Source organism: Hippocampus guttulatus, chromosome 5 (genome assembly GCF_054856545.1).
Source record: "Hippocampus guttulatus isolate MCC_2025c chromosome 5, RoL_Hgut_1.0, whole genome shotgun sequence".
Classification (NCBI taxonomy): Eukaryota; Metazoa; Chordata; class Actinopteri; order Syngnathiformes; family Syngnathidae; genus Hippocampus; species Hippocampus guttulatus.
Window position 1 is genome coordinate 9,956,927 of NC_141265.1, and position 19,459 is coordinate 9,976,385.

A 19,459-nucleotide genomic window follows, 5' to 3' on the forward strand; every position below is an offset into this window, starting at 1 on the left:
AGGGGATTGGAAAGTCTGAACAGCACCTGGTTTTCACATGGTCTACAGTTTCACCTTGGATTTTCCTAACAGGGGATATGTTTGGGGTGTAAGGGTGCATTTTTTACAACAAGCAGAAAGAATCACACCTGCGGCACGGCGTTCTTATTAATCATGAAATCCAGATGGTTCCTTCGCCAGCAGGACAAGCATCCACTTTTATAAAACAGAAAGTAACCCATTTGGAATTGAACGCTTTCAAGTCACACTTTTCATGTAAAAAGAGACCAAATTCCCCTTAAGTGAGCCACGGGATTTTTGTTTTGTCAAGAGATTTAAGAGCAAATGGTGTCAGATTCTCACAGGTCTCCTGGGGTGGGAGGTCCCGGCATGGAGTGGAGCAGAGCCCCGAGATCCCAGCAGTGCCGGGCCTCTAATCCCTGTCATTAACTGGGCCGCCTTGGCAGCCACTGCCCTCTCATCAACGTCAACACTGTCCCTTTGTCCCTGTATTTCTTCCCCGACATCCTCTCTGTCATTTGGCTCATCTCCCGCTTCTTTATTTTCTCCCGTGTTGTTGTTTCCTCTGCGTTTTCTACACCGTTTCCTTCCAGGTCATCCCCTTGAACCCAAGCGTCTCCTGTGTGGCACCCCAACCAAATGTGTCCGGTTGGTATTATTTATCTCATGTGTAATATTATGTGTGTAGTCAGTCTATAACATAAATAAAGGAAATTGGATCAGATCACTGTTGATGGGGGAAAGGATGGTTGCGGGGGTGGTTGGTGCCTAGAATAGCGAGAATGGAAACACCTTGTCGCTCCTGACTGAGCTACTATGGGTGCGGAACAACATAAATGGGGAAGCGCTGCAGAGTTGATGCAGCACGCAAGGGAAAGTGCAAATTTTGAATTGATCAGTTGAAAATCTGCAAGAGAAACAATGCACGCATCAGGTAAATGTTAAAGAAGCAAGAGCTTGGGCGAAACAATCAAGAGTTTCAACTCACAAAGTTTGCTGTAGTTTCATTTTGGCAGGCCTTCATGTGGATTGGAAGGTTGGGTGTCTCCCAGGGTGCATGACGCATTTTGGATTCATCCTGCACTCTTTTTGATGCACGCTACACTGTCAGCGTAGTTGTACACGTTAATAATTATAATAAGTATTTCTGTTTGGTTATAATACAGAATTATCCCAAGAATTTAACCAAGATGTTGCTTAAGATCTTTTTGGAATCAACAGTATGGGTGAACACAAACAATACTTCGAGCCTGTGCATTCTTGATTTTTGGGGAGTTTTTTAATTGGTTGATTGGTGATGCACTTACTTGCAGTCTCTATTTGCGCTGTGGTGAGGGGGGAGGGGGGGATCTGCCACCAGCAGCTCCAAAGCCGCACGTGGCTTTCTCTTCCTTGTAGCTGCCTCTGACGTTACATTAGTTATTTCATTTTTCAAATGTAATTCTAAATTTGAACGTTCTGGTGCTCTTGTGTAACATTTAAACATTTGTAATCATTTTAAGAGTCACAAGCACCGATTATTGAGCTATTGGTCCCCTTGTAGAATAAATATTTTCATTGGTAATTATTTCACATGAATATATATTTTACATTGTTAGGTGAAATAGCTCCTTTTAATTCAAGTTGACGACTTGAAGCTCAACATGTGATGATGATGGAACGCGGTCAGCATTTTTTTTTTTGTTAACATTGTTGGTTCCCTGCAAGTGAAAAATTTAAATTTGGCTCAGTTTAATAAATATAAGGAGGACTCAAATAAACATTGAGAATTTCATCTCAAAGTAAGCTTCAACCAAGCGGCTTTTTCTGAGTTCAGAGGGTTTTAGTGTTCTCTGTGACAGTTGATTAATTACATAAATGGAACACACTGTACTTTTGGATGCATACAGATTTTTTATATATATACTGTATATATATATATATATATATATATATATATAATTGAGGTGTCAAAAGGATTTTGCATCTCCTGCATTTTTGTTTTTTTCTGGGGGGTTTTCCCTGTGGGATATGGTCCAAATGGCTCTCAGTGTATTTAAGGTTGCTGACCCCTTTGCACATGAAGCCTACTTGAGCTTGTCACAAGTACAGGTACTTGCTGTGGAACATAATTTGGAACCCCCCTTCAGAGGTAAATTAAGCTAAGTGACTGCAAAAGCGTTTGAACAACAATGAAATCATCCACAATAGAGCACTGGCTTTAAAAGAAAATCTGACATTTGATTGCTATACAAAAGATATACATACGCGACTTATGTTTGAGCTTGATGATGCATTACTTATAAAATGCTATTTAAACACAGTATGCATTGCCTATTAAGACAAAAGGGCGTCAATATAAATGATCAATAGATGGCAGGAGCTGGAGTTTAGTTCTGATGGAGATCAAGAGTTGTCAGGTGTGAGGAATATATGTGGTGGGTGTCATGCCCTCACGTTTAAGAGTTTAAACGGGGGACACTCAAAATAAAAACTGCTCCAAGTTTAAACAACCAGTCGTAGTTTAGTTATTAGGTGATGCCTAGTTGTTAATGCCCTGAAAATGTAAACATACATGAGTACAAATCGCTGTATGGTCAAACAAGAGAGCAAACTGGCACGTAAGCAAGATGTACTGCCAATCAGCAAACTCCTCGGCAAGAGCAGCGCCCTCGCACTTTTGGGGGTGTGCCACTGGCTCCACGGCGCAAGTGTGTGACTTCGTCTGACACAGAGGAGTCGGCACTTAGCAAGCCCGTGTGAAAGGTCCCCGATCGAAACGAAACTGGGTGGAAACACTCATCAGAGAGCAGCATGAATTATTGTTCTTTTCATGTCATATAATGTGGTCCAGCAGGGATGACTCTCGCCTTGTGTCCAACCTTGTTAGCAGTTTGATTCAAATGACAGGGCACCATGACCCTGGAGGCCTACGCAACCCTTAACCTTACTAAATGCCGCTGCCTGATTTGTGGGGTCTCACGGCAGCAAATCATGTAAAGGGGAGCGTGCACCAGCAACAATTTTCACTTCAAACAATCCTCGCAGCTATCTGCTCCTCTGATCACACTGGGGCTGACATGCAGCTATAATAAACGATTCCCATGTCCCTTTTTGCTCCCTTAAAATAGCTGAAGCTCACAAACCTTTTGCCTTTGCACTGAAAAACGTCAAAACACCCACAACAGTCTTCAAATTCCATGCAGCTCGAGGGAAAACCTTTCTTTCAACTTTTTAATTTAGAAACAAAAGTGAGTAAATTCTCACTCCAAACAAAATACCCTCCCACTGCCATAAAACTGACTTGAGGATCAGCGCCAGGTCTTTATCTTTTCACTATCATGGCTATGATTAACAAGTAAGGAGGTCTTCAGAAGATATCCAAGACAAGGTTCTAATCTGGCCATCTGTTTCTTATCTTCTTGCTTTTATTTTTTTAAATCTATACATTTATTTGTCCAAGGGATGCGAGCAGCAGTGCGCCAATCCTCTCCCTGGGGAGTGAGGCAGAGGTGGGCCCCACCTGGTGTGCGTTTGACTGCTTGCAAGAGTTATTGCATGGTGGGTGAGGATCAAGAGTAAGTGGAATCGTTTATTTTGAATAAAATTACTTCAAAGAATCTTTGAATATAAACACGTCCCATACATTTCAGGCATCGATATCTCAAGCCTTCATTCTGAGTGGCTGACATGTCACTCTTGAATGGCTGCCGCATTGAACTGGAAGTCCCGCAATGGTCTCTATGTTATAGCCCCAATCAAAAAAATCGGACGTGGTTTGTATCATAGCTGCACGTCCGATGTTTATAACAGCTCAAAAAAAAAGTTTAATGAATTATAATGAACTTGGTGCCAAACACACCTAAGGTGGCAGCCCTGTGCACATCATCAACCAGCCAAGGCTTGCTCTAACAAGTATCTATGGTCTCAGGTACAGTATGACTTCAAATGTTTGGACTCCATATAAACAGTATTGTCTTTTAAGATGCGTCAACTGGCTATCCCACATTAAGTCTGTAGCTGTCATAGAAACGGCAGTTCTGTTGACATCACACCACCTGATCCAAGTCCATAAATTCTGTTTCGATTTTCAATTTGCCACACCCACTCCGACAATTTATTGAATTACCTCTCTCTCGCTAGAGTGAGAGAGAGAGAGAGAGAAAGCGCAAGTCTCTTGGTTGCTGGAAGGGGATCCTGAGTGCTGTAAGTACAGTACAGTACAGTTTGAGTTAATGGGGGAGGTCCCATCTGGATCTGCAACTCTTGTAATCGAGAGGAGGGGACCCGATTTGCCCTCCATCCATTTTCAGTTCCACTTATCCTGTTCAGGGTCGAGGGGTGCTGAATCCTATCCCAGCTGATTTAGGTGCAGTAGAGAGACAATGTAATGATTCCAGGGGTTAAGGAACAGAATCAGCAAAACCGAACAAAGTATAAAAAAAATTATGCTGGTTACAAAAAACAGGAAAAAGGAGTCAAACCAAAAAACGCTTGGAAAAGGCAAGGAAAGTAAAATGTAAATAGCTTGTCCTGAAAAGACTAAGCCAAACTACATGGCATGAATCACAAAGAACATCGAGAGAATTCTACACTTTGAGACAAAGTCATGAGCAAGTTGAAGAATAATCCGACAACGGCTTGACAGTCCTGAAATACATGGCTCATTGGGATGTGCGGCAGGTGCGCATACTGAAAGGAAAGCCCTCCTCTGCCACATGCTGAAAACACACAAAAACAGAATCATGACAAATGACACCCTGAACTGGTCGCCAGTTAGTCGCATGGCACATACAGTATGGCGACAGGTCGCCATTCACACTCACACAATCCATGAGTGGGAAATGAACTGGGAAATTATTTTTTTAAAAGTGGTTCCAAAATTGCTCCTACTTGACGCTACAAAAATCTGATCCAAATCTATACTCATCGTGTCTAGTAATTTGCATACTCCATTTCAGTAGTTTTAAATGCAATTAACCGCAGCTCAAATGAACATGTATTCCACACAATAGAGTAAATAAATTAAATTAAATAGGTATTTATTTGTTTGTTTTTAAATGGCATCCGTTTTAAAGCGGTGTGTAGGTGTGTTGTGTTCTCATGGAAATGAATCTTCAGACTTGAGAATTGAATTGACACGTTAACTGGCTCTCATTTAATCTTATCTTCAAACACTTTGACATTCATCATCTTACGACAATATGACTTTATAAATGAGGTTTGGTCAATCTGGAGTTTTTTTTTTTTTTTTTACTGATAGGTGGGTGACTAAATGTCTGACACTTTTAACAAGTGTCTAATTGGACTAATTGTAATGTAAAACATGAAGACGCAGGTCAAGACATGTCCTGCACAGGCGCAGTACAGTACATGTTGGACCCGCACATGGCAGAGGCAAATGTAGACATTAAAGTTGCCGAAGGTTTGCTCAAAATTTTGTTTAAAATTCAATTCAAAAAGTCATTCTCCTAAATATTTTAGATCCTTCAAAAATGAACAAAAAAAAAAATCTTCCATTTTTATCCACGCATCCAAAATCCGGATACTCATCAATACAGTAATTGGGGACCAACAACAAAACTAGATCAGGTTTGACCTGTCTGAACAAGAATTACATATTCTTGAGAAGAGGGGGAAGGCAAAGAGATGTTTGTGGGAGGGGGGAGTAGAGGAGTGGAAAGGTGGGGTCATTTTGGGGGTGGGAGGTGAGGGGGGATTGGGGGGCTGAGTTTAAAAAGGCAGTCATCCGGCAACAGTCACTCACACGCTTGGCGTCCCTCCTCGCCAGTTGCCAGCGGCAGGAGTTCCTATTCTGTTTGCTTTATCTCAGAGGCCTTTTGGACCAGTGCAGGTTTTTATTTTCTTCTTTTTATCTCGTCACTTTGGTTTCCTTTGAGGATTTTTTTGCGCCCTGCACCAATGGAGACCACCACCGGGGATTATGTGGACAATTTTGACTACTACGACGACAACGAGACAGTGTGCGATTTCTCCGAGTGGGAGCCCTCCTACTCCCTCATCCCAGTCCTTTACATGCTCATCTTCATCCTCGGCCTGTCGGGAAACGGCGTGGTCATTTTCACTGTCTGGAGGTCCAAATCCAAGCGCCGGGCGGCGGACGTCTACATTGGAAACCTGGCGCTGGCTGACCTCACCTTCGTGGTGACCCTTCCTCTGTGGGCTGTGTACACGGCTCTGGGCTACCACTGGCCCTTCGGCGTGGCTCTGTGCAAGATCAGCAGCTATGTGGTTCTGGTCAACATGTACGCCAGCGTCTTTTGCCTCACCTGCCTCAGCTTTGACCGCTACCTGGCCATCGTGCACTCTCTGTCCAGCAGCAGGTTGAGGTCAAGGGGTACCATGCTGGCGTCCCTCGGTGCAATATGGCTGCTGTCCGGCCTGCTGGCTCTCCCCACGCTGCTCTTCCGCACCACGATCAGCGACCAGAACAGTAACCGGACAACTTGTGCCATGGACTTCAGCCTGGTGACCCTCAACCAGAGGCACGAGTTCCTCTGGATCGCCGGGCTTAGCTTGTCCTCCTCGGCTCTGGGCTTCCTCCTTCCTTTCCTGGCCATGACCATCTTCTACTGCTTCATCGGCTGTACCGTCACGCGCCACTTTAACAATCTGCGCAAGGAGGACCAGAAGAAGAAAAGGCTACTGAAGATCATCACCACCCTGGTGGTCGTGTTCGCCATCTGCTGGACGCCCTTCCACGTCTTGAAGAGCATGGACGCCCTGTCCTACCTGAACCTGGCCCCGAGCTCCTGCGGTTTCCTGCGTTTCTTGCTTCTGGCTCACCCGTACGCGACTTGCTTGGCCTACGTCAACAGCTGCCTCAACCCCTTCCTTTACGCTTTCTTCGATCTGCGCTTTCGCTCTCAGTGCCTGTGCCTGCTCAACCTGAAGAAGGCCATGCACGGCCACATGAGCTCCATGTCATCCACGCTGAGTGCCCAGACTCAGAAGTCCGAGATTCAGTCTCTAGCCACCAAGGTGTAGAGAGGAAGGTCGAATGTGGAGCAAAGAAGGAGCCGTGGGACAGTCCCAGCTCCAACCTCTGGAACACTTGTAAAAAATTAATACAGACTTTACGTGTCCATTTGTGCGGGTAAAATGAGAAGATGAACTTTGATGTACTCCCACTCATTGTTCTCCATCATTTCAAGTGAACTTGGAAGGCAGGAGCCAGCTGGCTGAGCTCATTTGCCGCATTGTTCCTCTTCTTCTTCTTCTTCTTTGAATTGTGAATCAATTTACCGGGAGAAAAAAAAAAAGAATGACACTGGATGAATTTTAAAGGTGTACAGTATTTTCATACCATGGCATTTCTCCAGATCTATAACTGTTTTGTTTTAGAAGCACTTGTCCTGAATGTGTATACAGCATGTCCTCTTTTAAAATGTGTTTCAATATGCAGATGAGGGCACGAAGGAGGAGCAAAGGTGATGCAGTTTAATGGTATAGATTTTGCCGAGGAGACAGTGTGTGATGGGGGGGGGGGGGGTGCTGCAGAGTGGCAGATGGCAGTTGACAAATGCTTTTTTGTTTTGGGACAGGAATCGGGTATTGGGGTGGGTGGAGGGGTGCAACGTAGCCTCGGCACTAAAGGGGCTTGACATAACTGAAGAATTTGTATATGGTTTATTTTTGACATCAATGTAACTAACTACTGTATTAAAGGTGTGTTCTATGAAACCAAGATCTCTACGCTTCATTGAGTGTGAAAGCTACTGTTGCACCACAGAAACTTGAAATTAAAAGAAAAAGCAGAACAAAAGATGCCCTTTCTTTTAACATGCAGTTCCACATCAGTTTCATGACCCCATCCTGTTATTTGGGTGATACGTATCTCCAGCTTTGTTATGAATGTCCTGCAGTTGCTTTACACCTTCAGACTAATAGATCTCTAATCTCTATTGATTCACAGTCAGGATCCAGACTGTAACCAGATTATGTAAAGCAGTGGCTATCCTGAAAGTGTGTATTCAGCGCTCACCTGTGACAGATGGGGTTCTATCTTGTGGCGCAAGATATTCAAATACATTTGGTATGTTGGCGATGTCTGAAATACACATTTCAGCATTTTTTTCGGGCTTTCTTATAGTTTATTTTCAGTGGAAAAAGATCTGGATAATTACATTTTTCTTCAACGTGTATTTTTCTTTCTATTTTGAATTTTTTTTTTTTAATGATTGAAATCATCACAAAAAATACAAAAACACGCTTTTCATTGCACAGTGACAATATATAAGTGGGTACATTTAAAGCAAGTCAAATAAAAAGCCTCAATGGGGTCATCTCAAAACGAGTCTGTTTTTTTTTCAAGCATGTGACTCTTCAGAGGAGTGCTTTGATTTGCTGAGACATAATGACTGTTTACAGATGGCGGAGGGAGGAAGTCGGGTTCTAATCTGGCAGAAGCTCAGCCACTGAACAAGTCAATATTTGTCTGTGGTGACAAGAGATTGCGGTGAGAGCGCAGTCGCCGGTTGAGGAGGACGAAGGTCTTCTCACATGAGGGAAATAGTGTTTCGCGCAGAATTTGAGAGAAATTACAGTATTACAATTATCTCTTTTGCATCTAAAAGTAGCAACGTGTGTCCAACTGTGAAAGCCCACCATTCATCGGGTCCTTGTTGCGTGACTGCTCACGTGTTACAAAGGTGGCCTTCCTGGTCAAAATAGTGGTTGATGTTGAAATCCGTCAGATGGCCTCTGTGCACAGACTCACATCGTCCAATCACGTGGATGCCTTTTGCTTGGGATTCATGAGCACACTTTACTATCCTTAGATTAAAGGCAAACAAACCTCAAACTGTTTTTTACTGCACCTGAAAACAATTTTACCATGGGAACGTCCCAAAGCCCTCATCTGGTTCATATTCGCACACCATTGCCAATATCAGATCAACAGTGAAGTGAGGCGGAGCCAATCATGCCTGCAGGACTGTCTGAACTTAATGTTATTATTATTGAGATGAGCCGGGCTCACAACATGTCTGATGCTGTTAGCGCCGCCAGTTCAATGCAAGATAAGTCACCCAGAAGACCAGCTGACCCAAGCATCACATAGAGAAGAGGTGGGAGGCAGGGGGGGGGGGGGGGGGGGGGGTCTATAGGAAATGGCTCTGCTCGCAAAAACAACTGTTGTATGCTCCAGAAAACACAGCGACGTTGTCTCTGCTTGTGTGTGGCCTGTGTGTGTGTGTGTGTGTGTGTGTGTGTGTGTGCATGTGTGTGTGTGCGTGTGTGTGTGTGTGTGTGTTTGTGTGAGTGTGTGTGTGAGAAAAATCCCAAAGAAAGTTCATTTAGTTTCAATGATTCATCAACACTGTTGATATGTATGGAATGTGAAATGCGTTATATTTTGATTATGACCTCTACGATGGTGTTTATGTTTTCATCCTGTATATGTTTTGTTTGTTACTTAGCAAGATTGCCGATGGAGTTTAACATAAATCCATGAGACTGAAGTAGTGGTGAGGGCAAAATAACAATCAATCAAATATTGGTCTTCATTTGGATAAAGGAGCAATTTCATGATTTAAAAATTATGATTGTGAAAGAGGGTTGAATCGACATCCTCAATTTCTTACCCGTTGAGTGATAAATGCTTCAAAGTTTAAAAAACAGTTTGAAATACGGGACTATAGACCCTTTTTGACAGGTTTTTTTTTGGGGGGGTGGGCACAATAAATAACCCGCTTGTTGGCTGGAAAAACATTTAACATTTATACTACATTTCAAGGGTGTTTATATACAACTGAATGTTGTGTTTTTTCTTTTCTTTTTTGGAGTATCAGGAGCAACATAGGTGGATGTCAGTGAGACCGGACTAAACAAACAGACACAGGTGCCTGTTTCTGTGTGTCGTCATGTGAGCTGAGCTGTCACACCCAAATGGGTCTTGTGAACAGGGCCACCAAAACACAAGTGTTTGCCTCTCCTCAGATCTCCCTGCTGTTCCATCCCACCCAAGCAGCACCAAATGCACTCTGTTGTGTGTGTGTGTGTGTGTGTGTGTGTGTTGGTGTGTGCTCATAAGCACATGGGCACTGAGATCTGACAAATTCCGTCGCCTGTCAACGCTAACTCGACTTTCTCTTTATCGTCCGTCCACCTGTTACCAAAGTGCAATCACACACACACACACACACACGCAGTACCTACGTTGAAAAAAATGGTGTGTTGAATTCATTCAAATTAAATGAAATTACTTTTTATCAAGTCGTTGTCCAAAATAAAATCATCTGCATCCAGATACATATTTTAAGTGGACAGTTAGACTATAAGTAGACTATGTACTACTTAGAAATTGTGTCAAAATCCAGATGATTCCATTGTGTGCAACCACTTGACAATTAAATTTGAGCATGTATAATATTTGTGCGATGCTCTCCAGAATTAACACAATTAACCACAACTTAAGGTCAAATAAAAGATGCGTAAATCACTTTCATAAAGGTTAACTTATGCATACAAATGACAGCATTTTGTTTTATCGTCCTCTTGTTCTAAAGCGCTGTCTTGTCACATGACAGCATTATCAAGGCTGTTGCTGCTCAGTGAGGGACCGACGCCTTGTCATGGATGAGTAACTGTACGAGGGATTAAGGCTCACAATGTACAGTTAATAACATAAAGTGTCTGAGTTGGGGGGACTGCGAGGGGGCCCATTGCCAGTCTAGACAGCATAGCCCCTGATGCTCCAAAACAAATACTCCCAATCTGACCCAGACCCCCTGAAAGTCACATTTTATTTGGTCCCATGTGGCTTGCTGCCCCCTCCATCTCAATATCTTACGTGGATTGTGACTGGGTAATCTCTTTTTATCTCTCTACTTCCATCCTGTCATCATGGCCAAATATGAAATAGAACTACATCATTGAAAATGTTCTTGTTGCTGAAATAGATACAAATACTGTACTTGAATAAAAGAACAAATGGGAAATTACAACTCGTATCACTACATTTCACTTTAAGATGGCGCGCACTACAACTCAAACGGGGATCCAAGAGGGTTTTCATTATGAGTTTTGCACGACTTTTTTGCAATTCAACACTGCTATACTTGGCTTTTGTTTACAGTGAGACAATTTAAATGGAATCATAACTTGATAAAACGCAGTGTCAGATAAATTTAGCTATGACAGCTGCAGGGCTGACTGAGCAGATGTGTCATAGGACATGACATATATGGATCATGTGACCAGGGGTACCGACTCGGCTTCACATTCTTTGTTCTAAATGATTATGATTTATACTGGGGGACGGGGGGAGGTGTTGATCAAAGGAGAGAAGACAAAAGGGCAGATACTACTTTAGCTATCCAATGCCAGCCATCTTTACTGCATGTCCATTTCACCACTCTTTTGCCGAACTTTCCTGGTGACCTGATTTGATTTGATTTTATCACTTAGTAGTGTTGACTCCAACTCTTGAGACCTTTGAAACGGCCACACTTCAACAAATCACATTGATGTGCCGGAGCTCTGTACTATAATGAGCACAGCAGTCAAGGTTTTCGTCATAAATTGCTCAATCTGCTTGAAAATCACTGAAATCATAACTTTACTCGGTTTTGAGAACAGGTGAATAGTATGGAGAATAAATATCAATTTTAATGGGAAGTCACCGTCTTATGAGCAGGACCGCAGGTTCTTTAAATGGCTCTGGATCTATAAGTAGTGTCCTCCGATCATTGGCATTCAGGGTAATGATCACCTGCTCGGGAGCTGCTTAATGACTTCTGTATTAGCTGAGTGAGTGGATTTCGGTCATGGTCAACTCTTCGCTGTGGAGCACACTTGCAAGTCAATGTGTTTGGAATAACCACTTGAGACACATCAAAAGAGGATACATTGGATCAATAGTTATTATTATGAGCAGAAAACGTCTTCGGATCACATTCAAATTTTCTTTCCCTTCAATTTCTATATAGCGCTTTGGACTGGAGGCAGGAACACCCTGGAATGCTCGCAAGTCAACGGCAGGGCAACATTCAAAATTGGTGTTAATCTTCTCGTTCTTTGGGATTTTTATTTGTGCCTCAAATTGTTTTTCTTCTTTGATTATGATGAATTAATGTTTCTTTTTTCTAATGTAATTGAAAACACACGCACGCACGCACACACACGCACACACACACGCACACGCACGCACGCACACACACACACACACGCAGGCGCACGCACACACACGCACGCACGCACACACACGCACACACACACACACGTGCACACACACACACGCAAACACAAAAGACTGAGTTCAAATAAATTGCAAATGGAAAAGTTGCAGTAACCAATGACCATCAAACGTGTGGGTGGGGTGGAATAATAATTCAACAGTTAAAAGAAGATATCCCTTAGGTGCAGAGGAACACCACATGAGATTCTGGACACTGAAAGGTTGCATAAAGAGTGTAAACGTGTGCTCATTTTTTTCAAATAAATTAATTTATCTGAGACATGCTAAAGTTTTAGAATGCTAGCACTACACATAAGTGACATAACAAATGACGACTTGTTTTTTAGTGCATGTGGAAATATCATCATGCATATGTAGTTCTTTCATTGGATTGTTACATTAAGTGTTGAGCCATTTATTTGAAGGAGAGACCAGAGATCCTCTGAGCGCATAGTAATGAGCAGTAACTGCTGGTTATAATTTAGGCTCGAGATGTTGCTTCCGAAGACAGCGACGCCTTGGCCAGACCTGAATGTACTGGCCTTGCGTCGCTTCCGGATGCGGTTGCTCTGGATTCATCATTCCTTCGGGACACAAAGATCCTCTTCACACGCTTCTCTATCCAGTCCATTGTGAGGCCCTCTTGCGCCAGGCCTAAATGCAGCTTCTGTCACTGCGGCTGGCCCCAGAAGCTAGTTCAGCTGCTGCAGGGGGCACTCAGGTGGGTAGGTCTCCATGCTAAATCACTAGAGGTAATAAAGCTCGATTAAATGTTCTGCAGCTGAGCGTTAACTGTGCTGTCATGCAGTGGCGGTTCTGGGGGGGGGGGGGGGGGGCAACGGGGGCCAGTGCCCCTGTAGCACCGATTCTGGCCCCCCCTGTGGCCCCCCCTCCGATCGCAGATTACGCAGTCGTGCCGAGTCGCCGACGCGAAAGGTGGAACCAAAGTGCGTGATTTAACATTCTAGTCGGACCCTTTAGTGCACTGCGCCATTTAAAAATGAGCGGGAAAATGAGAAGCAGTCCGCAGAGAAGGAAATTACCACGACACGAGTGCTGTGTGTGTGTGCGTGTGTGCGTGCGCGCGTGTGTGTGTGTGTGAGTGTGTGTGCGTGTGTGAGTGTTTGTGTGCGCGTGTGCGTGTGTGTGGAACTTTTTTAGTCTCCCTTTTTATTTTAATTTTTATTTAACAGGATCAATATATAAGACATTGCCTTTTAAAATTTGGATAATTATATGCATGTAAAACATCTAGCTTCAGTGTATTTGCAATTTTTGTCCCCGGCAGGCTGGTACCATATCATCCCCTGGCTTGAATATTCTCAACAGACGTATTGTTACGCTTGCAGACATTTTAGCCCTCCTAATACTGTTTTTTTCTCATCACTGTAATGTTATGACTACAATTTCAAAGTCTGAAGAAATAAAAAGTCAAATAAGATTTCGAATCTGTCTTTTTAGCCCTGGGTTGAATGTGCCCCCCCCCCATCAAAACCCCTGGCCCCAGCCCGGCCCCCTCAGTGAAATTGATCCAGAACCGCCCCTGCTGTCATGATCTATTGGATTTTCTGATAAAGTTCATCTAAGAACAGCTGTATCGTCACCAGGTGTGTACAAATCGGACACCAATTGCTTCAAAATGGCAAATTGACAATTTTCGCCAAAAGATAAGAGTGTTTACGAGTTAATCGAAGTAAAAAAGCAACACAGATATTGATGTTAAAATGTCCACTGGCATCGGGTGAAGTTCACCTCCTTGGATGTGAATCCATGCCAGTGATCTGCTGCTACCTGTTGGTCAAGTGGTACAACTACATCAACATTGTCATCGACCCGCTGCCCTTGTTCAGAAGTGATCAGAAGTGTGGATGTTCGCATTCAGTCATACAGAAAGAGAAGAGGGTCTTTACTTAAAAAAATGAAATCATATAATTGTCCAAACTGGCTTGTTTAGAAAGACACGTTGTACAATTTTGGGGAAGGTGTACAAAATCTAACTAGTCCATTGACCGATTCTTTTTTTTTTTTTTTTTAATTTTAAGGTTTAAATTGATTACAATTGCTCAGGAGGAAATTCATTTGACATTTTTTAGTCCTGTATATATTTTGTCTGGGACATTACACACAGAGGACCAAACCACACACGTGCTAGCATGCAAAGAGAGATGTCAAAGTGAAACGGGTGTGCAATATCGGCCTATTGCACCTCTTGACCGGGATTGTGGGGACAGAAGTTCGCTCAAAGGCCCCTCGACAGCCAGCAGATTAGCATCTCTCCAACAACGATTTGCCATTTTACATTTTATCCATAGAGGGAGTTGACCCCTCAAGTCCTTCCAGATAAGCTACTGATGCCCTAATCGTGTTAGTTGATTGAGTGAAGAGGTGAGCAAGTAAAATATAAGTGTGTACATTTATTTGAATAGCACTCCTCACAGATATTCACACATTGCTTTACATGGTTAAAATCCGAAATCACAAACATCATGCAGTTAAAAGTTTTACTGGAATGCCTGCTGAAACCTAAAATGGGAGTTTAACTGCTCTCAAGTGCTAATTTTATGTTGCCCACAGAAGAAGCAGCTTTCGGTTCAAATGAAAGTACAATCCACAATTTGGGGGAGCAAGATGACAAAAGTAGGAGGCGATCAGCGGACCACTGTGGTCTAACGTAGAATAAAGATATTTCGGTGTCCTTTTCACACAAGTTCCACCAAGTATGGAGGACTGTAAGTGACTGAAAATTTGGTCCTGGATTACATATTGAACAGGAAGCCTGTCCAAGAATGGGGGGAGGGAAAGAAATGATGCGGTTGTACTGATGTAGGCCAACAATAGGTTCCTAGGCAAAACAAATGAAGATTTGGAGTGATGGGCGCATCAATGAACTTCCGTCATTCGCCAGTGGCGGATCCAGAAGTCTGTCATTGTCACTCACCATATGCTGTGTCCAAATGTCCAACCTTATCCCCTAAACCTTAATTCACGATATAGTCCAGCAATATGAATTGTTTCCATTATCTATAGTTACGGTATTGCTTTCCTCACTTCCACACCATTTTGTTTTCCCGCTCACACTGCATTGTAGTCTTTATAAATTTGTTGAGTGACTATGGATGCTCATCACTTTTCCAAGTGCATTGTGGGGGATTTTGAATGCGCTATGTTTTTTTTCCTCTCTAAATGTCCTCCCTAAAATGTTTTTGAGCGTATCCGTCACTAGTTTCCATTGTGCCCACACAGGGGCGCCACAGGGGGAAAGATAGTTAAGTGATGACGATCCTAATGGTCCTATGACAGACAGGGAAAAATAGTCAAATGCTTTCAATTTGCACCATTGATGCAGGGGTTGCCAAAAGTGAGATTTTTTTTCAAGGGGCCACTTGTGCTCACATCACCATTTGTGATTATGTTTAGGATTATGTTTTCTACATAATTCTGCCCATTGAGATTTAGATTTACTGCCACAGAAATCATCTGTAGGAGGTTTATGGAGTGTTTTGTTTGTTTGTTTGTTTGTTTGTTTTTGTTTTTTGCTTTTGGAGAGGGCTGATTAGTTTCTGACCAAATCCCAAACATGTCCATTTTTCACAGGCCTGGTCTTTTGGACTACAATGTTTTGCACATTCATTCAGGAGCTGATGTTGGCCACAGCTCATGCTCAGTCAACCTTCAATCTTATATGATGTTCATTTGATCCCTTGAATCTCTGTTCCGTTTACCATTCCATCTCAAAGACGTTACCTACAAAAAACGTTTTTTCCTATTTTCCACCATTTATAGAGGTTATATTTTAACAAAAAACACCTATGAATTTGATCCTATCAACTTCTAAATTTGGGTGTTGATCGAAAGATGTTGAAGCAAAAATGATCAAATGCTTTATATTTCATCAAATGATGTTACCGTGGCGACATGTCAAGGGGGCTGCACCCACAGAGTACGGCAGGCCACTGCCCGAAAAGGCAATATGGTTCCCCTCACCACTGTGAGAGGGGGAAAATGGGTCGGATGCACTCTGAGCAGGGCGGCATCCGAAGGCAGGAAACTTGTCAGTCCGATCTCAGGCTCAAATCTATTCAAGGGTGCTGGAGAGTAGGGTCCCTCACCTACAGTCACAAGCTGTGGGTTGAGACTGAAAGAACAAGATTGCAAATACAAGCAGTTGAATTGAGTTTTCGCTGCAGGGTGTCCGAGCTCTCTCTTAGACATAGTGTGAGAAACTGTCTTTCAGAAGGGGCACAGAGTACAGATGCTGCTCCCCCGCGTTGAGAGGAGCCAGATGAGGTGGTTCGGACATCTGTTCAGAATGCCTCCTGGACGCCTCCCCCAGTCGAGGTGTTTTAGGCACGTCCCATTGGGAAGAGACCATTGGGGATGACACAGGACACAATGAAGGGAACGCCATTCCCTCGAAAGAGCTGGACGGAGTGGGTGGGGAGAAGGAAACCTGGACCTTCTTGATAAAGCTGCTCCCCCCCATGACCCGACCCCGGATAAGCGAAAGAAGATGAGATGAGATCATTTAGCTTTGCTCTCTTTCATATCACAACAGCTTCTACAAAATAATGTATGCACTAATAGCAGCTCAAAAACAGACATCTATGTACTTACAACAATAGTAGGTCATCGTTTACATCAATTGTTTCTTGTAGTGATTCCAACGACAATACACGGACAGCCAGTATCTTTCAGTTGAGTTAGTTTCCTATTTTCGTTTTGGTCCGACAGTCTTTTTGCACTGATGCAATGCGGGCCAAACCGGTGGGAGAGGCTTGCGAATCTGGTAGGAGTTGCTGCCCATTGATGAGACCCCTGGCTCTCTCAGTACTATTCGAGAGTTTTCCACCTTTGAGGAGGTCAAAGTCTCTGATTTGGCACGCGGAACTACGATGAAGGACGGGGAAGTCTTGGGAATGATAGTGGTCATGGTCCGAGTCAAGGCTCGCCCTCTCTTCGACAAAGTAGCTGTTGAAGGCTTCTGTTTCTTGTCTTGCCCTTTGCACTCCTGTTCTTTGAGCGATGCCTTTTGAATTTTACATTCCAAGTCTTTGAGGGACTGCTCAGTGTAGGCCTGCATCTCACTGCGCACTTGAGAAAGCCGCTCTACAAACTCATCCCTGAGTGCCTTTTTGGCATCCTCAAGCTTCTTCTCAAAAACGGCACACAATGCTTCATCTCTCACATCTGCTTCGGCCTCGCTCTCACCTGTCACTTGTTCTCCCTTCTCCGGACACATGCTCTTCTCCAAAAATTGTTTGTCTTTGAGTCGGTTCACCAACTCAATGATGCTACTCTTCGAGGCCTTCACAGCTACTTGTGATCGGATCTGGCTGCGTACCTGCTGGAAAACAGATTGCACCTTTGCCTGCGTCTCTTTGTCGCCAGCGTCACATTTGTCCACGATTTCACTGTCCGGACTGTCCATGTTGAGCCACTCCTCGTGTTCCTCGGTACTGATCTGTATCTGTGGGTTCATCTCTGCTGATGGTTCCTTCATGTCTATTGTTGCTGCCTTGATATGTTATCGTTTACAATCATATGAGTAGTGCTGGCTGGGGAGGGGTCTGAGTGACTCTGTTTGTCCCGAGAGAAGCTCAACACTCTGAGGGTTGTTTAGCACTGCACTTTTGTCTAAAGCAGTGTGACCTATTAAAATATGAAGCCAAATCAAATGAACAATGATTAAGAGTTGGGCCAGCGTTCTCTTGAAATAAAATACAGCTTTTCTACGATTGAACAAATTCCCCTCTTCCATGTATTAACATGTACTGATTTCATCCACAGTGTAGTGTTGTGTCCCATGACAGCAGATGGCCTCCAGGTAACAATGAGAAAAACAAAGATCCCAAGGGGGCAATGGAAAGAGAACACTGGGCTTGATTTGTAGTGTTTTTTTTGGTCTAAGAAGGTACACTGAAAAAAGTGAAACAACTGTGTCATTTATAAGTATACCGTAATTAAGTCCAGTGTCATATTGATCTAATTATTGAAATATACCTGGCATATATGACCAAACATGAGGAGTTGGAATATGAGAGACTGTCACTTTTAAGAGAAATGAAACAATGGTGCAGTGGTGAAGGACAAAAGGGATAAGAGATTTTTGTTGCCAAGACGGCAGGTTGTGGGAAAGGGAACCAGAGTGGACGAGTTCACAGAAAGATTGCCTGCCTTGTTCACAATGGATGAACTAAGCCTACCCCCCACCACCACCACCCCTCCAATAGCAAATGTAAATTGTAACCTGCAACCTAAACGGTATCTATGATTTAAAGTCCTTATTTTGGCCTCAATGGTTAAGGACTCACCACACAAGTGTTATGTAATCATACTCTAATCCTTCTAGTGTTTTTTTTTTCATTTTTAACAGATACAGTAAATGCTGAATTCATGAGAATTACGGCTGTTCCACTTTGACTAAAAGTCCTTGCTTTCACAAGAGGGCTGGGCAAATAAGTATATTATGATATGGGCTATCGATATCTATCCCAACAATTCAGTGCTAAATTATAATTGCATTGCACAACATTTTTAACTCAAAATATTATTGAATAAGTGAGGGTAAAGTGCCAAATCAACAAGCATTTTTCTCCAAAAATAACAAAATTTTAAAAAACTGAATTTGTCCCCCCCCCCCCACAAAGGTTTTTATATTTGGGAAAAAAATTGGCTTATAGGTGAATCCATGCACACCAAATCATTAAATTGCGGAGGTGCTCTGCGCACTATTGAATTGTGCTATTTAGTATTTGACACGGGCAGCCCAGTGGTTAGCGCGTCAACCTCACAGTGCAGAGGTCGTGGGTTCAATCCCGGGCTCCAGTCTTCCTGTGTGGAGTATGCATGTTCTCCCCAGGCCTGCGCGGGTTTTCTCCGGGTACTCCGGTTTCTTCCCACATTCCAAAAAACATGCATGGCTGATTGAACACTCCCGCGGATGGTTGTTTGTCTCTGTGTGCCCTGCGATTGGCTGGCAACCGGTTCAGGTAACCCCCGCCTACTGCCTGAAGACGGCTGGGATAGGCTCCGGCACCCCCCGCACCCCTTGTGAGGATAAGCGGATCCGAAAATGAATGAATGAGTATTTGACACCACAGATGTTTGTTTTGGCAGGCTTGTACAAAGGATTGATCTTGTCGCTGTTAAATGTTTACTATGATGAAAATATTTTAAGAAGTTATAGTGGGATTTTGCACATTACTCTGGACCCCGCCCATACTCCCACTTCGTTACCTGCGGAATCGCCAACATATGAACATATTGCCACACAAATAATGG

At 43.3% G+C, this 19,459-nt stretch overlaps 1 protein-coding gene across 1 annotated transcript; it reads left to right on the forward strand.

Annotated features, from left to right (window-relative positions):
* Positions 1 to 5,760: 5,760 nt before the first annotated feature.
* On the forward strand, positions 5,761 to 7,687 carry aplnra (apelin receptor a). Its single transcript, XM_086112442.1, has one exon. It carries the CDS (start codon positions 5,902 to 5,904, stop codon positions 6,985 to 6,987), a length of 1,086 nt encoding a protein of 361 aa, XP_085968568.1. The 5' UTR covers positions 5,761 to 5,901; the 3' UTR covers positions 6,988 to 7,687.
* The last annotated feature ends 11,772 nt before the right edge of the window (positions 7,688 to 19,459 follow it).

Excerpts from the sequence above, each read along its gene's own strand:
- aplnra (XM_086112442.1), top strand. The coding sequence starts at position 5,902 with ATGGAGACCACCACCGGGGATTATGTGGACAATTTTGACTACTACGAC.